This window comes from Podarcis filfolensis (genome assembly GCF_964270895.1).
Source record: "Podarcis filfolensis genome assembly, chromosome: 1".
Lineage (NCBI taxonomy): Eukaryota > Metazoa > Chordata > Lepidosauria > Squamata > Lacertidae > Podarcis > Podarcis filfolensis.
Window position 1 is genome coordinate 44672062 of NC_139604.1, and position 20590 is coordinate 44692651.

Consider the following 20590-nt stretch of genomic DNA (forward strand, 5'->3'; position numbering starts at 1 on the left):
ATTCTTTTTTAGCCCTGCTTTTCAAGCAAGTATCACTTACAGAGTGGCTTGCCATAATTGAAAAGCATCATAAAGTTGCAAAATAAAATTTTAGTGATGCACCCCCCTTCTGTGGATGTACATACCTTCTGCATGTGGTTTCATATTTTCTGCTTTGATTATGTACTGTACTATTGGGTTTTCATATTTGTAATATTGTATTGATATAATATTATTTTATTATATTTATTATATTTATTTGTACAGTGGTACCTCGGGTTACAGACGCTTCAGGTTACAGACTCCGCTAACCCAGAAATAGTACCTCGGGTTAAGAACTTTGTTTCAGGATGAGAACAGAAAGCATGCAGCTGTGCGGTGGCAGCGGGAGGCCCCATTAGCTAAAGTGGTACCTCAGGTTAAGAACAGTTTCAGAACGAATTAAGTTCTTAACCCGAGGTACCCCTGTACTGTAAACCAGTGATTTATTTTGTTTTTAAATGAGGAGTGTTCTACACATGTAATAAAATAAATAAATGAAATATTCATGGTAAATGTAGGGGAAAATCCCACAGCTACTGATATTTCTTCCCACGGGTGTATGGGGTTGTACATATCGGATATTAACGTATAAATATGTGGTAAGAAACTTTGGAGATGTAGATTACACATCTGGCTATCATACAGTAGAATTAAGGACTCAATTTGTATACCACAGTGAAAAACAGCACTGAAGTAATGGTGATACATTATAGAAGTCATGTTAGTCCTAGAATGGAGGAAGAGGAAAACAAGTTTGAGAAAGGAAAATGATAAATTCAGTGCAAAGACTAAGATTTGCTCTCAGCTAGTTATTTTCATGTGATATACATCTAAAGTACTACTACAGATGATGCAAGCTGAACTCTTATGCATTTGCAATATACTCAAACAAATCAGGTCAAGATAGCATCAGAATCTACATTAACAGTGTTTATTCCTAGTGCATGACCTTTTACAACAAGGATTTGCATATTTAAAAACTATTAAACTGTACATCTTCATTGACTCAGAAGGTTTTAGTCCCCTGGTTTTAAGTTATGCCTGCAAAACCCCATTACAAATAATCTGTGCTGTTAATAAGATTAAAACTATTTCAGAAACAATTTCAATCAAAATGTGATTTTTGATCGATTCACAGGATTCCCATTCATGTCCCAAGCAAGCCACAAACAGTAGGCAAAAAACAAACCATGGTTACCACAAGCCAGGGTTTGGATATAATGACAAGGTAGATTCTAGTTCTAATCTTCTGACAGCATAGCAGCTGTAGGAACAGTGAGGGTAGTGAAATTCAAGCTTTGCAGTGGTGTGTACCAGCTCAGTGTACAGCTACATTAAGCTATAGTTTATGTGTAATGACATGACAACTTTTAGTAGGTAAAGGATACTCCAAATTTGTAAGTAAACAATTCAACAGTGATGAGTTGATTGGAATTATTATGTCATGAATGGAACCTAGTGTTTCAAGTCTAAAAAGCATTGAATCAAAGTAGATTATGGCATTCAGTCTATGTACAAAAAGAGCAAGTAGAACTAGGCATCACAGCACCTACTCAGTGGCTTTAAGTAAACTGAGGAGGCAGTAATAGTACTGCCTATTTAACACAGAGGGGCCTGGTAGCATATGGGATGAGGCTTAGTGCAGTCTTCTGGGCCACTTTAGACTTTGTCTTATCTATTCTGTGGCTTCCAGTGCATTCCTCTCCAGCACAAAGCCCTCCAGAGAGCCAAGGGAAGTATTTCTGTCTGCTATGTGCACAGATTTGGGTTAGGTTCTAAAAGATGGAAGACAGAAGAAGGGAGGTCAAGTACAGGAATCTCCAAAGCAACTATTTTGCATGATAAATTGCTCAGAAAGAGGAACCAAGCCTAAGACAACAATTACCGTATATAAGGCTAGCCAGGCCCTTGTCTGCTTTGGCAATAAATCTGCTTCTGCTAGGCTGATGAGCTACCATTATCTGGGTAGCACTAACAGAATAAAAGACCACACAAATATCTCCTTCACAGCCACCCTACTGGCAAAGAAAATAAGGAGCCCGAGTCTTGCTGTCAGATTCTCTGATTCAAGCTTTCCAACACCTTGCAAGAGGATTCTGGACCTGCCCTGGAAACGGTTTCACTCTAGCCGACAGTTCTTGGGCAAAACAAGAATCCATCTCACAATGTAAGCTAATACATTCTTGAAATAAACAGATATCAACTCAAAGCTATTCATCATTAAAGTAAGGCCTCTTTTGATGTTTCTGTACAAGAATGATGTCCTTGCATCATAGGGAAAAACTGTAGTGCTTATAATCTGATGTTTCAGATTTTTTCATGCGCCAAATTGATACAGCTAAATATAACCTCTACTCGAGGCAAATATGCTTAAGGCAGCTATGCTTGCATCAGTTAGCATGCCAAGGTCCAAAAAAATGTGTGTGATGGATTCAGAGTTCATCCATCCCATAATATTAAATTGTGCTACTGAGGAGTCAGATGCTCATGAACTGTAGCTTTGGAATGACTGACAAAAACATGTTCCTATCTAAAATAATATTCTAATTTCTATGTCATTATTAATCTGGAGGTAATTAAGAGCAGACATTGTCAAGGGCAAGCCAAATTCCATGCTTACTTTACAGAAGCAAACTGGATGAAAGCAATCAGCATTAATATAAGCCCTCTTCAGAAAATCTAATACTGTGTGGACACAGGGGGCAGGGGGCGGCTTCAGGGATGATCACCCTAGCTGCACCCCCTTATTGCCACTCCAGTTACCCTCTATGAGCTGGGGGCGGGAACTGCTGAAGTGAAGAGCATCCTGAACTTATTGAGACTTTCCATGCATTTTAGAACCCCTAAGTTCTAAAAGGTACAGAAGTTTGTCCTCCAACCCATGGAAGGCAATTGGCATGGAGACAGAGGGACAGAGCTAGTGCTCCTGCCCCCACAGCACACCCACCCACCCACCCCACATGCCAGTTTTAACACTGAATCAGTCTGCCTGAAGAGGGCAACAGTTACTGCTTATTTTTAAGCCGTGATAAGTTGACAACAGAATGTGTGCTTCTAAGAGTTCCAGCACCCTGCATTGAAAAGGAAGTGATTTATTAGACTGTCTGGAAGGAACCATGAAGTTCCCACTCTTTTTGCTGCTTTGAAACATTCCACAAATCCTTAGTCAAAGGATGTAATTTCTCCAGCATCTATGTATTTTCCTTCTGCTTTGTATTTTCATTAGCTAAACATGACACAGGACATAATCCTGTGCTTTATGTGATTTCCTCACCACTGTCCTGGAATTTCAAAAGTAAATCATTTGTGACAATTCTAAACCATTCTGCAAAAACTTTTTAAAAGGTTAAACAAAACATCCTACCAAACCTCACTGAATCAACCAGTTTTTCTTATTTTGTACAAGCTTAGAATTTCAACTTTGTACTTGATAAAATAACACCATCTAGATGCCTTTGATGAAATAACACCATTTCTACAGCATCATCTCTACACCAAAGGCCTAAAGACCAGCTGACATAAAGGAAAGTAGATATAAAAAAACTATACACATCAATAAGGGTAGGATAGCTTATGCATAGAACACTGCACTATCCTTTGGGATAGCTTGCAAATGTTATGCTCTAGACAGGCTGAATTAAAATCATGAAACCTATGGGCAGTCCATATTAGTTGTATTCTTTTTGTACAATTTTCTCCCTTAACATGCTCAGTGCATTAATCTAAAAGTGTATGGCCTAGGAGTCTCAGATCACAAGGGTATGTCTCCCACCCTTTCCTCCTGCCCTCAAACATTTGAAACTTCCAAATGATATAAATTATACTCTCACATTATTCTTAGGTTCCTGTGACTGAAAGCCAGCTCCTCACTCCCTTGAACAAGTTCCTTTTTCTGGACAACTTCCCCTACCCAAGAGAGATTAAGAACCTAACAGGTAAACACTAGCTAACCAGATGGTTAAGTTTTACCTTCCCAGTATCTTCCTTATCTCTCTGATCTACAAAGTAAAATCACCAGACAGTAAGCAGCACACTTCAGGCGAGACAAGACCCTGCCAGAGTAACAGTAAAGAAGAGCTGTACATTTCCAAATGGCAGTTATGAGCCCACACATATTCCTCAACAAACTATTTAATATTAAGCAATTTACAACAGACAAATCTTAAGTTCTGGGGTGCCTAAGAACTGTGGTGTATGTGTGCATACACAACAATTACTGCATCATGTGATGAGAAGTTATGGGCTAGCTGAATATGTGGGTAGACCCAACCAAACCAATGAAGTTATGGGCTAGCTGAATATGTGGATAGACCCAACCAAACCAATAAAGAGATACTTGATTCATAAAAGGAATGCACATTGTCTTCCATGTCCCATCCATAGCTAAAAGTGCTTCATACCATTCAAGATGCTGAAGAGAAAGACCCATGCACTGCAGACCATTTCCTTTACACTAGCTTATCTGTGACCAAATACGTTTGTTTGCTCAGGCTCCCCTAACTCTGCAGCAGCTTATTACAAATTACTTGTTTGTAGTACATAATTCAGCTAATACTGGCAAAGCCTTCAGCTCCTGCGGGTGCCTTTATGGATCAAGAGTGCTGTGGCACACAGATGCTACAGTGCATGAAAAAACAATGATTCAGATTAATCCTTTCTCCTCACAGAATAAAACTTATCTTCCAAAGGCACACATTGCTGAATAGCCTTTGGTCGAAAGGGGAAAAATGTGAAGTATGCTTTAATTGCACCCTCAGGGGCCTCCAATTTCAACGCCCTGTCCTCTCTGTCTCCTGCTCGAGTGTCTTATCTTTGCACATTTTTCACTTGAACTAAAACAGCATTTAGTCTCGTTCTGAGCAAGCAACTGAAAAACACATGGGAACATGCATTTTGGGCCCATTTTAAATAGTATGAAAGTATAACCATCTCTGATCATAATCTGAATTCTTAGTTAGAAAGCTACTAGAAATAGTAAAACAGATGCTTCATTATAATGAAATTCCTCAAGAAACACTTCTACTCAGTTATGCCTGTGATTATAACTGATATTCTTTTAAAAAGAGCTCAGACCAAATGCAATTAGTATAAATTGTACATTATTACTATTTAATTATTATGAACTTGGTCACCTTGCTCTCCTCTCATGAGACTGCTGTAAATTTGCTTTAAAAACATTTTATCACTTCTGTGTTTTTAATGTTGTACACTGCCCTGGGCTCTTTTGATAAAGGGCATTATATAAACTGAATTAACAACAACAACAACAGCAACACTTTTTCTTAGATTTACATTAAACAAATGAAAGGAGAGAAAATATGGCATTTTTGCAAGATATACAAGTTGTCAATGTTTTCTGAGTTTTCATGCTGTACATTTCACATTCAGTCTATTATGGCTTAAGCAACTTAAAACTTTCTTGAGTGTTACAGGCTTTGCAACATCAGTCAAATATCAGCAGTCACTTGTGTGATGGCAAAATTCTGTGCTCCCCTGTCTCTTGCTTTCTGTTCTAAGTCATTGTTGCGGCGCCCCCTGCAGCACCCTCTTGGCTCGGGCAAACTGGTCGCACTCCCCTCAATGCAGCTCTGATCACACTGTAAGCATCTTACCTCTTTGGTATGAGTGTGGAAGGATACAGACATGTCCAAAAGAAGCTTCCTCTGCTCCACTCTTCTGACAAAGTCCTGAATCCGCACTTCCAGATGCCGTGCTGCCTTGTAGATCTCTTCAGGGTCACACTCTCCGGTTTGAGCCAACTGCTCTGCTGCTTCCAGTAGCTTGTCTGCATTAGTATAGGTATTCTACCAGGAAACAGAGCAAGAAACAAAGTGCAAGTCACACAAATGTGGCAATTGAAGCTCTAGCATGAGTATTTACACTTCCGAAACGCAGGAACAGAAACCAGCATCTTAAAATGACAGCAGTTATTCCAAGTGATGCTCTCTGCAAGAGGAGCTAGCAAAAACCCACACAGAGTAATCTCCAAATAGGCATGAAATAGTTTCTCATTTGAAACGCATAACCTCTCCAGAGCTAGCTTGTTTGACAGATTAAAAAGGCTCAGCATTCACTTATTTCCATGATCCCTGGAATCTTTCAAATATGACGTAGGGTAAGAAGCAATTCAGATGGTTAACTACTTCGGAAGCAGACATGGTCTCCCAGGAGATATTTCACAATGCATTTGTTTAAGTAAGAGCACTGATGGCTAGCATGTTGCAACATGTAAATGTAGTGAACTGGAAACATTACTTCTTTAAAAAATGTGTCCACTCCCTTATTTTTGTGTTTTGACAAAAGCAATCAATCTGTGAGATTCTGGCCTAATTTACAAACATATCTATTGGACTCATGAAAATCAACAGTATTTAACAACTCCCTTACCTGAGTGTGTGGATTATTTCTGATTAAGCTGCCTCAGTGCACTCACAGGGGCTCTGACATCCATGTGGAGCTACACACAAAGAAGAGACACCTCTACAACGTGGCTAGGGAACATGTGGCCCTCCAGATACTGCTGGACTCTAACTCCCATCAGCCCCTGTCAACATTGCCAATGGTCAGGGGTTATGGAAGCTGAAGTCCTGAAACTTCAGCTTCCATAAGCCACAAGTTCCCCACCACTGCTCTATAATGTCAGGGGAGCTCAAAATGCAAGTTCCTACTGTCTCGTAGAGTATTACCTGATGCTGAACAAAATAAGGCAGTCCACATAAACAAAGCTCTCTGTGGAATTCAAAATATTTAAAATTACTTATTCAAAAGTAATTTAATATTTTAAAATACTTATTTTGCATTTCTTTTAAAAAATACCAACAAATTATTTGGCTTGCTATTTTTTAACCTGCTCCACTGTCAAATGTGTGGCAGGGTAGGCATAAGACATCATTTCTCAGTCATGACTCTCAGAATTCAGAACAGCTTTCCTACTTTTTTATATATAAATATTTTATTTAATAGATTAGACCATTTTTAAGGCAAAAATGCCTGTCAAAGTTGTTTACAGTTGTATATAATATAAATCCATAAAATCCAATATTAAAATCACTAATGGTTGCACCCAGGGAAGTAATGCCTTTTGAACAAGTACTTTCAATTCTGCAATGGAACCTCCCCTCCTCTTCTATCACACATGCCCCACACCCATGTCTCCCATCAGCTCTGGGGGGTAAGGGGAACACACAGAACAGTTTTGGAAGGGACACAGTGCGGGGAGCAAAAGTTGAAGCTCTTTTGCAAGTGGGATAACTTTGTTGGATAAAACCCTAAATATTTAAAATACTGATTTTTATCAAGATGTAAAAGAAAAGTAAAAGAAAAGTAAATTCAACTAGTTTAAGAACAATGTCCAATTTACAGATGTTAATTAGCCCCAAAAGGCCATAGTAACATAATATGTTTTTAAGGTGGTTTGCCTAAGGCTTTGTCACCCAGTGGAGCTTTGTTGCATGCTCTTAAAATAATTTTAAACTGCTGCCACTTTTCAAAGATGTTAGTAATATTAGGCACCAGGCAAAAAGGTTTCTCTATAATCAGCTTTTGGCTGATTAAACATTCTATGGCCTTTTAAATGTGCTTGCGTAGGAAGGGCTTATTGGTTTGTTTTTGTTTCATTCTCTATTTTGTGTTCTCATTTTGTATTATTAGGTTGTGAACTGCCCTGTGATCTTTCGAAGAAGGGTGGTATACAAATTTAATAAATCACCAACATGTTTTAGTTTACAATTTATTTTATTGTATTTGACAATATTTATGAAGTGATGGTTTTTGTAAGTTGCCTTGATTATATATTTTATGGAAAGATGGGGTATAAATACCAGAAATAAACAAATATCTTAAATAGCTTTATCTTGCTTTGAACCAACTCAAGCTAAGGCAAAACCAGTTTTCCATTTCAATTAGCTTAATAACTTCTCTGTGATAAGCAATAAATAATAATCTTTTGAAACTGATAAAATATGCCATCTCAAAAACTGGAAAACTTCCTACAGACTGCAAATGGCACGCTTACAAATGTACACACATGTAATTATTTTATGTGTGAAAGAACAAGAGGGCATAAATTGGTTTCTTCACTACTAAGAAAAAGAAATGGCAAATACTATTTTTCAAAAGGTCACAGGAAGAAAAGCCACCACGGGCTAAAAAGTCAGCGGCATTTATTTGACTGAACAGATTACCATGTCAATTAATATGTTTCATGTTTTTTAATCATTAGCAATTGATGCTTATCACACAGGGTAAAAAACAGAGAGAGTTTCTTTTCAGTAAGTGGAAATTGAGCACCAAAGATGAAGGAAGAAGTCTGAGTCCTGCCAGATCACTGTGTAGTAGGTTGGAACAGGGATTGTACCGCCTCTTTCCATATGAACCTATCCGGACCCTGAGATCATCTTCTGAGGCCCTCTGTCGTGTGCCTCCTCCTTGAGAGGTCCAGAGCGTAGCAACACAAGAATGGGCCTTCTCTGCAGTGGCTCCCCATCTGTGGAATAATCTCCAGGGAAGTTCTGGTACCTTGATTATACACCTTTAGGCGCCAGGCAAAAACATTCCTTTTTAACCAGGTCTTTGGCTGATTTAATTGACATCCTATGCCCTTTTAAAATGCAGTAGTTTTTGTTTTGTTTTTGGAGGGGGTGCTATTGGGTTGTTGTTTTTATTTTTATTATGTATTTTGTGGTTTTATATTTTGATTTTATTAGGTGAACTGCCCTGAGACCTCCGAGTATAGGGCGGTATATAAATTCAATTATTATTATTAATAATAGTTTGATGAGGCATAATCTTACTCAGTCCCCAGCTATGTTTGTTTTCAAGCCAGACAAGGCCAGGACACTGTATCGAGTCAAACAACTACATAGTAACATGGTAGGGCTTAGTCTCTCATCCCTCCAGTGACAAGGCAAGAGCAGTCATTGAACCAGGTGACAAAAAGGCAGGAGGCTTCAACCCACCATATTTCAGTAGAGTGACTCAGTAGGTACAATCTCTGTTCCAACCTACTTGCACCTGGTCCATTATTCAAAGCCAAGCAAAGCTGGAAGTGTATGTTTTACCAATCAGAAGTGTTCTTTCATATATTTTAAAATACATTTTAAAAAATGAATACCAAATAATTACCAAATACAAAGTGTTGTCTTCCAAGGCAAATATACATACAAATGCTACCCTTACTCAATCAGGCTGGTGGTGCTTCAAGCCAAACATGGATAAATATCTATCCCAAGAAGGAGGAAAGGAGTAAGACTTCTTGCCCAATAAAGTTGACATGTATTTTCTTGGTAAACAACAAAATCCAAGACAGTTTTTTGCTACAGCTAGGAATCCTAGGAATTCCTTAGAAGAGCTTGAACATGTCTTTGAAAAATAAGTCAGAAGTTGTCTGCAGTGTCTATAAGATTCTACAGCCTTCCTGTTGGAGCTGCTTTTTCACTGATATATCTGACAGCCCAGTTGTAATGTCTGAAGGCCTGCAAACCACCTGAGCAGATCTTTCCACTCTGCCCCCCTTCCTTTGTTATAAAAAATAACTGAGCAATGGACCATGATTAAGCTTCTCATCAAAGGAGCCTTTCCAAGCATGAATGAGCTCCCCACCCCTGCATCCCTTCACACCTTCTGGAGAGGGAATGATATACTGACTCTCTGGCAGAGCATTTGCCTTTCCCCTTCCATTCTGGAAGGCTCAGGGAGCCTTGAGGGCAGCCTCTTATCATTTTTCAATGATGGAGGAGCATAGGATAAAGGTAATGTGTAAGAAAAGACACAGGAAAGCAGTGAGGATGGGGTTACATTGTGCACATCTGGTGGGTGTTCTTCTCTGCTATACTCATCTTATGCATATCAGTCTGTGAAATTAGATGAAAGAGCATGCAGATGTTAACTGAAAGAATGTGATTCAGTTTGGCACAGAACGTACCATGTACTGCTAATGGATGCAAAGTGTGTGGGAATTAGTTAACAGGAGGAGGGCCAATTAAGGACTTGTCCTGTTATCAACAAACCAAAAGTAACACAAGTCCCCCCCACCCCCACCCCAACAAGAATGTGTTTTGTTGTTGATGTCGACACTAATCAAAGTAGAATTTGTGTATAAGGACTACAGGAAGAAAAAAATCAGTTCAGAATGAAAAAATATTAAGAGAGTGCTTCATAAAGGCATTGCATGGTTGTCATTTTTGCTAAATTAAAGTGGAATGATTTGTGAAATGCATGTGTACAACTGGGAGTAGGGATTTCAGTTTCCTATTTTATATTCAAACGTGCTTTTTGAGAAACAAAGGAAGCTGCCTTATACTGGGTCAGAACATTGGTCCATCTAGCTCAGCACTGCCTACACTCACTGGCTGGGGTTTCAGACAGGGATGTCTCCCAGCCTTACCTGAAGATTCTGGGACTGAGTCTGGGGCCTTCTACAGGCAAAGCAGAGGCTCTATCACTGAGCTAATACACCTGTGACCATTTTCATGGCAGAGTCTTCGCGCGTGCCCCATTACATTATTTATGAAATGTAAGGAAAGGGTCAAACTGCACTTTCTTGAATTTGTACAGATTTCAATTCCCTCATTAAGAACAACTGAAAGGCTCTGCCCATATCATCAGCACATGTCAAATTTCATTTCGTTTGAATTTTTTAGTGCCTCATAGGTTTAGTAAAATCTTGTTGCATTTCCTGTTCAAGCTTGTGTCTTCCTCTCTGAATTGCATGCACAGGGTTTAAAGAATTTTAATTAATAAATGCTGGATTTGTGCAAATACCCTCATGCATCCATCCATCCATCCATCCATCCATCCATCCATCCATCCAATGTGTAATTAATTTCATGCATTATGGGGGGAAAGGGAGAAAGGTGGTATTAAAAAATGAGCTGGCTTCTGGAAGTATGAAGTAGATAGCTTTTAACCTCTTCTAGCAAGAAAATTAACAAGCTGTCTAGATAAGGATGGAAATGTCTGAAGGAAATACTGCACTTTTCTAGCAGATACCTGTTACTATTCAAACAATGCTTTCCTAAGTTGGTTTTAAAATGAGGCCACTGGGTCAGACTTTTGACATCGAGATGCAGGGACAGTGCCATCTGCAGGACCAAAAATGCAAATTCTAATCACCATCCCTTATCCACTTTGCAACAGCGTTATTTTTCTGATAAAGGGGTACACAATTTATTTATATTTCCAATCCTTAATAGACATATTATTATTAATAATGAGATTTGTATGCCACCCTTCAACTGAATATCACATCATGGTTCACAACAAACATACAAAATGAGAATACAAAATACATAACAAATAAAACAAAAAAACCAAACAATAATTGCCTCCCACAAACACACTTAAAAGGCCATAGATTGTTTAATCAGCCAAAGGTCTGGTTATAGAGAAACGTTTTTGCCTAGCACCTGAAGATTTATAATGAAGGCACCAGGCAAGTCTCCCTGGGGAGAGCATTCCACAAAGGGAGCCACCAAAGAAAAGGCCCACTCTTGTGTTGCCGCCTTCCGGACCTCTCATTGAGGGCGTACACGAAGAAGAGCCTCAGGGCCAGAGTTGGTTCATATGGGGAGAGGCACTCCTTGAGGCATTGAGGTCCTGAGCTGTTTAAGGCTTTATAGGTCAAGAAGAGCACTTTGAATCGGGCCTGGAAACCAAATTGCCTTGCCTCATTGAGCAATCTGGCCACCAAATTCCAGTTGACGTTTCAGCCTTCTGAAGGTAACCAGAACACAGACAACAGAAGTTGTCTATCCTTGTTCAGACAGGAGCACAGCTGAGCCACTAGGTGATGGAAGGCACTTCATGCCACCAAGGCCACTTGAGCCTCAAGCAACAGCAAAGGATCCAGGAGTACCCTTAAGCTACGTACTCACTCATTCAGAGGGAGTGCAACCCCATCAAGTGCAGGCAGCCTCCAATCCATCCAGTCTAGTGTACACTTGTGAAGAGATCCATGACTTGGGAGCATGGAAGCAGATTGAGAATATATGGGAAAAAATTGGAGGACAGGGAAACAGCAGTGACCTTACTGTGGCTGTCTACGATAGACCTCTAAGCCAGATTGAGGACTTGAATGATATTACCAAATATTCAAAAAGGAGAGATATAGTAGTCATGGAAGACTTCAACTACCCTGATGTCTGTTGGAACTCAAGCTCTGCCAAGAATGTAAGGTCCAACAAACTCAATTGCCTTGCTGACAATTTCATTTCCCACAAGGTAGAAGATGTATTTTTTCTTTTCATGGAAGGAGCCCATGGTCATGTGGCTCCCATATTATACTAGTCATGCAAACTAATTGCTTGTGTGCCCAGGTTTTTTGAGATGCAAATAAGCCACAACAAGTCATCAGAATGAACTCATAAATCTAAAGCAACAGCAGAGGGGGCGGGGAGGAAATATCAGGGGCACTACAAATGCAATGAGGAGTTGGAGAGAAATCTTTAAAGATCAGATTTCATTCAGCGACCTTTCTGGGGATCCAGGATACTTCAGAATTACGTCTTAATCATTCAGTATTTCTTATGCTCTGGGATCAACAGAGCAAGAAATCACCTTTTATATTCAGACTTTTATATTACAGTTTCTGAGAAGAAGGACCAGGTTCACAGCAAGATCAGTGGCTTGATTATCAAACTGTAGCACATTTGAAGAACATTGGTTGTAGCTGTGATTATTATTATTTTTTAAAAATTAGAAATATAAATATAAAAATTATGGGAAGGAGTACTTCCATCTGACCTCACAAAATGCCCCTCCCATTTATATTCCCCCACCCATTTATAGTCCTAAATCTACACAGTTAACATTTAACTTTGAAAACAGACAGATAGCTTGAGCAAAACAAGTGACTATCATCAAGCAACCAGTGGATAACATAGAAATTCCTTCCCAAACCGCATAATAAATTATATCCAACACAAGATACAATTCTTCAAAGGAATCCTAGCTTTGACAAATGTCTGGCCTCTGCACTTTGCTATCACACTTTTCCAAAGAAATGAGTATTATTTTCACAAACCTTTAACCTTTGATACAATGTGGGAGTTTCCTGGTTTCAAGCTATATATGTCCCAGAGTGACACATAGCATTCAGCGGTCACATTTCAGACATTCCCCATAAATTAGTAAGAAGATTCTGGTGTAAATTGTGTAAATCTATCCAGAGACAAGGCACAGGTCAAGCTGCTATTGAAGTCAGTAGGGGGATATGGTCAATAGTGGGAAGAAGAGCCATGTTCTGAAACGGTAATTGACATTCTGGATCGATAGAGCAAAATATTACAAACCCGAAACTATGAAACCCTCTTTCCTTTATCCAGGATGTTTGCCACCTATTTTAAAAACAGAATAGGATTTTAAAAATTTACAATTCTGGCTTGGCATCCTCACATATAGAAAGAAGGGACAGGGAGATCCCCTGGTTCTCTCTGGCTTGGCATAAGCAGTCTTTGATATTGAGCAGAATAGCAGGAAAGCCCTTCTGTTCCCATTGCTTCCCTGCCATGATGTTCAGTTCCTATCCACATGAAGCAAGAGGACAGGAGAGACAGAAGGATGTTTCTCTGCCCTCCTCTACAGTCCCTTTAAAACCTTCTCTTAAATAACCTTATATACAAGTTTTCAAACAGTCATGTCAAAGCACTATTATCAGTTTCCGAAACAAAAATACTCCACTTGAATCTCTAACCCTGTTTCCTACTTCTGATCAAGCTTTCATGAATTCCCATCAGGGGACCTAACATTCTGCATTAAAATAACTTTGTAACAGGATTCCCTAAAAAACAAGACTGAGATTTGTAGATTTCTGAAGGAGGTATTATGTTTGTAGAGACAGTGAGACTAGCTAGAAGGAAATAATAGGATGAGATGTAAAAAGTACACACACATAGTTTCATTATGGCTGGGAAAAATGGACTCTCCTGGCAGATGAATAAGATGTTGGCCAGTATGAAAACTTAGCAAACAGAGATGTGGATGTGCAGTAAAGATGTTTTTTAGCACACATATAATGGGTTGGGGCATATGCAAAAAAACCTTTATTGTGCATGAATATTCCTATTCCCTTCCAAAAGCCAAACATCTCACATTCTGAACACGAAAGAGTCATATAGCACTTTGAAAATCAGCAATATGTTCCATTTATAATGGAGCATACTCAAGATGAATATGCCCATTCTTTTCTTCAGGTTCATATTATTTATATTCATAGTGCCCTAAAGGAAGAGCTCAGTTTGAAATGCATTGGGCTCAATAAAAGCTTGTCGCTTGTGCACCTGAAGGTTTCTTTCCTTCTTCCTGAGACTGGTGGCTTCCTGTGTTCTCTTACTTCTTTCCCAAATGAAACCAAATATATTTTTCCAAATACCAATACAAAAAAAATAGGTTGTTTTGCTGTTGTTTCTATTACAAATGTGGTACAGACAACTGAGTGCTAATTACTTGGTGAATTATGGTGTGCTATCTCACCCAATACAGAGTGAACCCTTATTTCTTGACTAGCTACGCTTCTGACCAGAACACCTCTACACTCTCCGGAAGTTCATTAATAAGTAGTCAAATGATGGGTGGGGGAGGGTTTAAGGATGCTTAAGTAATCAAAAAGTAGCCCAAAGGAATTCAATATGTATGTTATGGGAAGTCTCAATTAAGAAGAGACATACTTCTATCCACTGGCTGTAAATGCCAAGGAAGAGATGAATTAATCATGACAATAAGATTGAATGTATAAACAGGAGCCAATGGAAGAAATCAAGAGATGGTATAACATCTTTTAGTCTCAAGAATATGACAGTAAGAACAATAGACTATTAAGATCCTTCAGATTATTATCTTTGCTAAATTGACTTTCAAAGGTACATACTGGTACCTGTGAGAATGAAAAGGCTTACTGTGAAGTAATTTGAAGCCATCATACTGGAGGCTAAGCTAATGTCTTCTGGAGAATGGGATAGCGCCATGTTGACTGAATAAGTTGGATGCCCAAGGAGAAGGCATGAGAGGTAGTTTTTGTGGTTACTGCAGCTTATAGAACCTAGAGTTAGAGAGGGCTAGTATGATGATTGGATGTGTACTATTTTTCTATTTTGCCTTAGTTATAAAAAGGTACAACAACAGTAATTCCTTTGATGTGCTTTTTGTGAATTATGCTTTATTCTGACATCAAATTGTTTTGTGGATTGATTCCCATGGAAAAATATATATATGAAAATGATAATATCATGGTCAATCATTTAGATATGCCCAGACCATGAATGGCTAAGGCTTTATCAGTCAAGTCTTGAACTGGTCCCAGAAGACCACAGTCAGTCAATACAATTGGTGCAACACAGTTTAAATGTCATCATGCGTCTGCACATGTGAACTACAACTCCTGAGTCACTGTCACATTACACTGGCCAAATATGGAAGTTATTTATTTTTTATTTAACTCCCATTGGGCTCTCCTAGTCTTCCTAAGTATGAACAGACAGAATGAACTAAATCACTGGAGTGCCAGCCTTGACATCCCCATCCAAAAAGCCAAATGATGCAAGAGAACAATGTACAATCTCAAATGCTTCTGATCAACAGCATTTCCCCAGTCAGCCTCTAGGTAAAAATCATTTACCAAGGCTGTAAAAGTTGCTTCCAGCCATAATCAGGCAAGAATCCTGCATGGAAAGGACTGAGATAGGGTGTATAATCCAAGAAAACCTGTAGTTGCTCTGCTGCTACCCACTTTACTGCATCTACCATCTCCACATTGAAAAAGAAAAGGAAAAAGACTGAACACTAATCTAAATTTAGACTCTCCTGGCACTGTACTTCGAAGTTTCCTCCATCTCTTTTCAGTGAGCACTCAACCTGTAAACATTATAGGTTTTCACCCCAAGATCCCAACAAAACAGTTTATTTCACATGTTTGAAAAGAAACCTCAGAGCACTTCAGAGTCCTGGAAACAACACAATAAATCAGTACAATGGTATCCTCTGTCAAAGCAATTTGCTTAGATTTGTCACTTGCTTACCTGTGCTACTTCTTCAAAATCGTCATGTCTTTTCTGAAGAGCTCGTGCCCGATGCAGGGATTTTCCCACTCCAGTGTGTTTACTAAGGAAGGCTTCCCCATGGTTTTCAATCCAGTCCAATACCTGGACAGAGAAGAATATCCAATTATCTCTCATGGCTGTTCAACACAAAACATCCAATTATCTGTGGGCAGTACTTAGAAACAACACCATTCCATATAAGTGGATTCAATAGCCTGAAGAGTTTATCTAACACTCAACACCATTCAGAGACAAATCTACTCAGAATCCAAAGTAAAAGGCTCTCCCCCTCACGCTATTTACTGATAAATTGCTATTATTGAATACCTGTTGTCTGTTTATTTCCACCATATGCTACGTTTTGCAGCAGAAATGAATTTGTTCTAAATTACTGGGATTTTAAAAAGAAAACAACCACTACTATCATCATATAGGGGAGACAGTTACATCTACTATGTTGCCCTTCCATTCAAGTTCTTGTGTCTTAGATGTGCAATGATTCACTTCATATGAGCAGCCTATCCCAAGGCAGAGTATCTAAAATAAATCTGAACTGAAAGTAAAGGATTTAATTTTAGGAAGAGGGGAGATGGCTGTTTCGACGTTTAATCCAAAGAGTCTAAGGCTGAGGTCTTAAACCATACAACATTGGACGACACCAATTGTTAATGTAACATCAGTTTCCAATCTACTCACTGTAACTGATCCCAGCATACCTAATATGCAAGAGGTTTAAAATATTATCTTTCCAAAAAAAAATCAGCTCTGCCACAGCAGGTAAAAGATGCTTCTCCCAAGTAGTAAAAACATTAATGTTACAAGTACAAGTAACATCAAAAGCATCCATCCATTATTAGAAGCCCATGCTTTTTAAACAAAATACAGTTATACCATATATGCAGATGATTCAAGATGACATGGATGACATAAATGCTACAGAAGAACAGTAGTAGCCATAAATTTTGATGCCATAATTCAGGTCTTCTAGAAAACTGGCACCAGCGGCATCTGAACCATGATAGCTGACAGAATGTGTAACAAGCAGAAGGAGCCCTTCTCACAAGCTGACCAACTGGCTGGCCTTCCTTTCCATCTAACGGTAGAATGATGCTTGAGAACACAGAGAGCAAAATCTTGTACAACCAGAAAGACAGAAAGGAAGGACAGCTGGATTGTTCATTAACGACCCATGCTCTATTCAACTCCTGGTTAGCCCCAGATGCTACTGAGATATTTCAGGCACTTGGTTCCTTCTCACATTCAACAAAAATGAATGTTATAATGAAATATACAAACGCCTACCCACCCAGCCTGTTTGCTACCCTGTCTGCTGAAAAGGGCACCATCAGACCCTACAGAGAAACCTTCTGGTCATGAGAATCACACCAACTTCCTGAACTGTGTTTCAGCTTGTGGCATGCAGGGATGTTGCAATACTCTGAACGTTGGGGTGTATCACATTGCCTTTCTTGCCTAAGCTCTTTTGATTTTTTATTATTTATAGCAGCCTTTGACAAGTTGGTGCCCTCCAGATGTTTTGGACTACAACTCCCATCAGTCCCAACCAGCCCATGAAGGCTGGTTTTTAAAGATGTCTGTCGGCAACCACCTATGCTATATGAAACTAGAGAGGTAGATTCTGTTTAGGTAGTGCTAAGGAGAAATAGTAGTTTTCCTACTGAGCAACATTTCTTCCTAAAGGTCTTTTCTGGCTTAGATTGTAAACTGAGCTGGCTTGCCTCCATCTAGGACACCTGGGAAGCTGAAACAGCTGAACATCAAGTACCTTAATCCTTAGTATGACTATCAAGCCTCCTGTAAATGATATGTGCAGGTTCCTTTCTGCCTGGTGTTTACTCCTGTGTAAATATGCACACAATAAGGCTACATTTATATTCCACAGAACAAGATCTTCTTTAAACTGCATTTTAAAAATAAACTTTGCATTATTTCTTTGGTGGGTATAGTACAATAACACTTAGGAATTTTGTAATGTAGGTCATATACCAATTTAAAAGAAAATGGTCCACTATCCTACTTAATGTTGGGATACAGTGGTAGCTGCTGTTTGATGGATCAGGAACATTTTATGGGGTTTATCAGAGGAAACTGCCACCTCAGTTTCCCTCTTGGAATGAACTCCTACGCATATGAGATAAGAGAACCCAAAATATGACAGGTTTTTCTTCTAATATGTCTTTGCTCTAGTGTTTGTACATGGCTTGTAATAACAGGAATGACTGAACAGTTGCTAGCTAGCTCCGCTGTTATTAAATCTATTAATACTTCTGTTAACATCCTTTCTCCTCATCAGGGAATCTTCACATCCTCTACTATAATCCAGTCTAAGCATAAAGTGGAAGTTGAAAGCAGAGCCATATTATTTGAAAGTAGGAAATGTCCATTGACCTAAAATATGCTTATTATAAAGAGAAAATCTAAATGGCATTCCCACTGATTGAAAATAATTATTTTCTATATATTTACAGGGAAGCTATGCAATTTCTTATGTATTTTGAATATAAGATACAGCACACACAATGTTTTCATTGGGGTTGGGAGACTGCATTCTTAGCCAAAATATAATTTACCTCTGATGTAACTTTCTTGGCTTCTTTGTTTGCAGGAAGAAGTAGTGTCAGACGTATATGACATCACTACTTTATGTCCTTCACTGGAAACTCTGAACAAGGTATTTATTGAGGTTTCCTGTATCCCATGCCTTCATATTATTCATTATCAACTTTCAAACAACAATAAGTATATGGGAATGCTCAGTGTGTGATGGTCACTGAACAGAGTGATGTCCCCATTCAAGCTCTCTTCTTCTTCACGGAAGATACTGAGAATCTCCATCCATTGTTAATATTTACAGGACCTTGGGTCACACAATTGATGTGTTCTAATTACAACCAGCAGAGGGTGCTTCCAGTGCACATCTGAGCCAAAACAGTTTCATTTTTGACTGTGCATAAAAATGATTTTTCTACCACTACCGGAAGAAATTGTCACTGGGGGCTATACAATTTCCAAGGTTTAAAGGGACATGTCTGGAAAGCTACACAGCACCAGTCAGCTGCAACAGCTATGTAGTTCCCATGTGAACCCTAAAAGAACAAACATGTGAAAGCTTTCTATTGGCTTAAAACTATGCACTATGAAGGGAAGGGGGGATCATTTAGGGTGTGTTCATTAATTCCTCCTTGAGGGTCCCTCCTCATCTCGCTCCTAACCTTTAGATTTTCCTTCTGGTTGGATAATCAATGGAAAACTTGTTAACTGGTCACAATATAAAGGACTAATTGGAAACTATATGAAAAGCAATTGGAATTTTTGCTGGTTGCTGGTTTACTTTTCTGTCCACCGAAAAATGTGGCCTCATGCTCAGCTGCACACATTGGAAAAATAAGAAATTAGGCCTAGCTGGCCAGCCAACCAGCTAAGTTTAGTGTGCACAACAATGTTTATATTCCTTTAGGGTTATTTTCATCCTTTACCAGTAAGTATTCAAGAAAAAGATTTTGAATACTGTATAGTAAGTGCTTTAAAAGAGTAAAGAGTATCTTAAGATAGATACTTTTTCAGATCACTTTAAGTTATCTCTTTATTTCAACCTTTAGCAGAAAGCACCCAGTCCTGCTCTAGGCATCAATACAAATTCAGAATAAACAAACTCTCCCTTCTTGTTGCAGGCAAACAAGCTTATTTCTTTACTATTGGATGGGTAGAGGGGTGGACTCTAACTCTAGTCCATACAAAGTTATAATATTTAACTCTTGAAGGGTCATTTTACTATAAAGGCTGGAGTTTTTTCAGGATCACTTAAGCAATTATAGGGTGATTGTGATCATGAAAAATCCACCCAAAGGGAAATTCTTGAATGAGTAGACTTTGGAGGGCTCTTCAGAATCAGGCTTTTGCTGTGTACTTGCCCTACCCAAATTTATCAAAGGGTCCCATTGCTCCTGTTCTCAAAACAAGTTGTCATTCTTCAAATGAAGGCTGTCAATGACCATTACATCACAAATTAAAGAGACAATTATCCCCCCAAAAAAACTGGGAGGGGTGGGAAGCACAGCTTTGGGAGGGGACAGTGCCTCAAGAATGCAGCCTAATTCTACAGCATGAAGCAAGCTCAGTACTTTTCTAAAAAAATAAATAAATAAAAGTGTACTTCTGGAGGATGGATTGGGCAGGAAGCTTCCCATTCAGCAGCAGAAGACTTACTGTAGCTGTTAAGTAAAAAGAAGCAATACTGGCACCATTCTCTGGTGGCTGAAATCCACAGTCTAGCTACAATACAAAATGAAAATGTAGAGACAACATTGTGAATTTCTTCAATAAACAGATGTTATGGAATCTTCTGTCGTACCTTGGTTCTCAAATGGAATCCATTCTGGAAGTCTATTCGATTCCCAAAAACGTTCGAAAACCAAGGCATGGCTTCCAATTGGCTGCAGGAGCTTCCTGCACTCAACTGGAATCTGCAGAAGGTGCATCGGACATTCGGCTTCCAAAAATAGTTTGCAAACCAGAAC

The 20590-nt window shown here is 39.0% G+C and overlaps 1 protein-coding gene across 20 annotated transcripts in view; it reads right to left on the reverse strand.

Moving 5' to 3' along the window:
- The window catches only part of KALRN (kalirin RhoGEF kinase), a 512792-nt gene that overhangs the window by 176890 nt on the left and 315312 nt on the right, over nt 1-20590 (reverse strand). For all 20 annotated transcript variants that reach the window (XR_014541086.1, XM_083583660.1, XM_083583665.1 and 17 more), the window contains 2 exons: nt 16032-16154; nt 5634-5825 (listed from right to left, as the gene is read on the reverse strand). Coding sequence is in view for 19 of the 20 variants with exons in the window: in XM_083583660.1 (XP_083439786.1) it covers nt 5634-5825; nt 16032-16154 (315 nt within the window). In the remaining variant the exon portion in view is untranslated. The remainder of the gene's footprint in view (nt 1-5633; nt 5826-16031; nt 16155-20590) is intronic.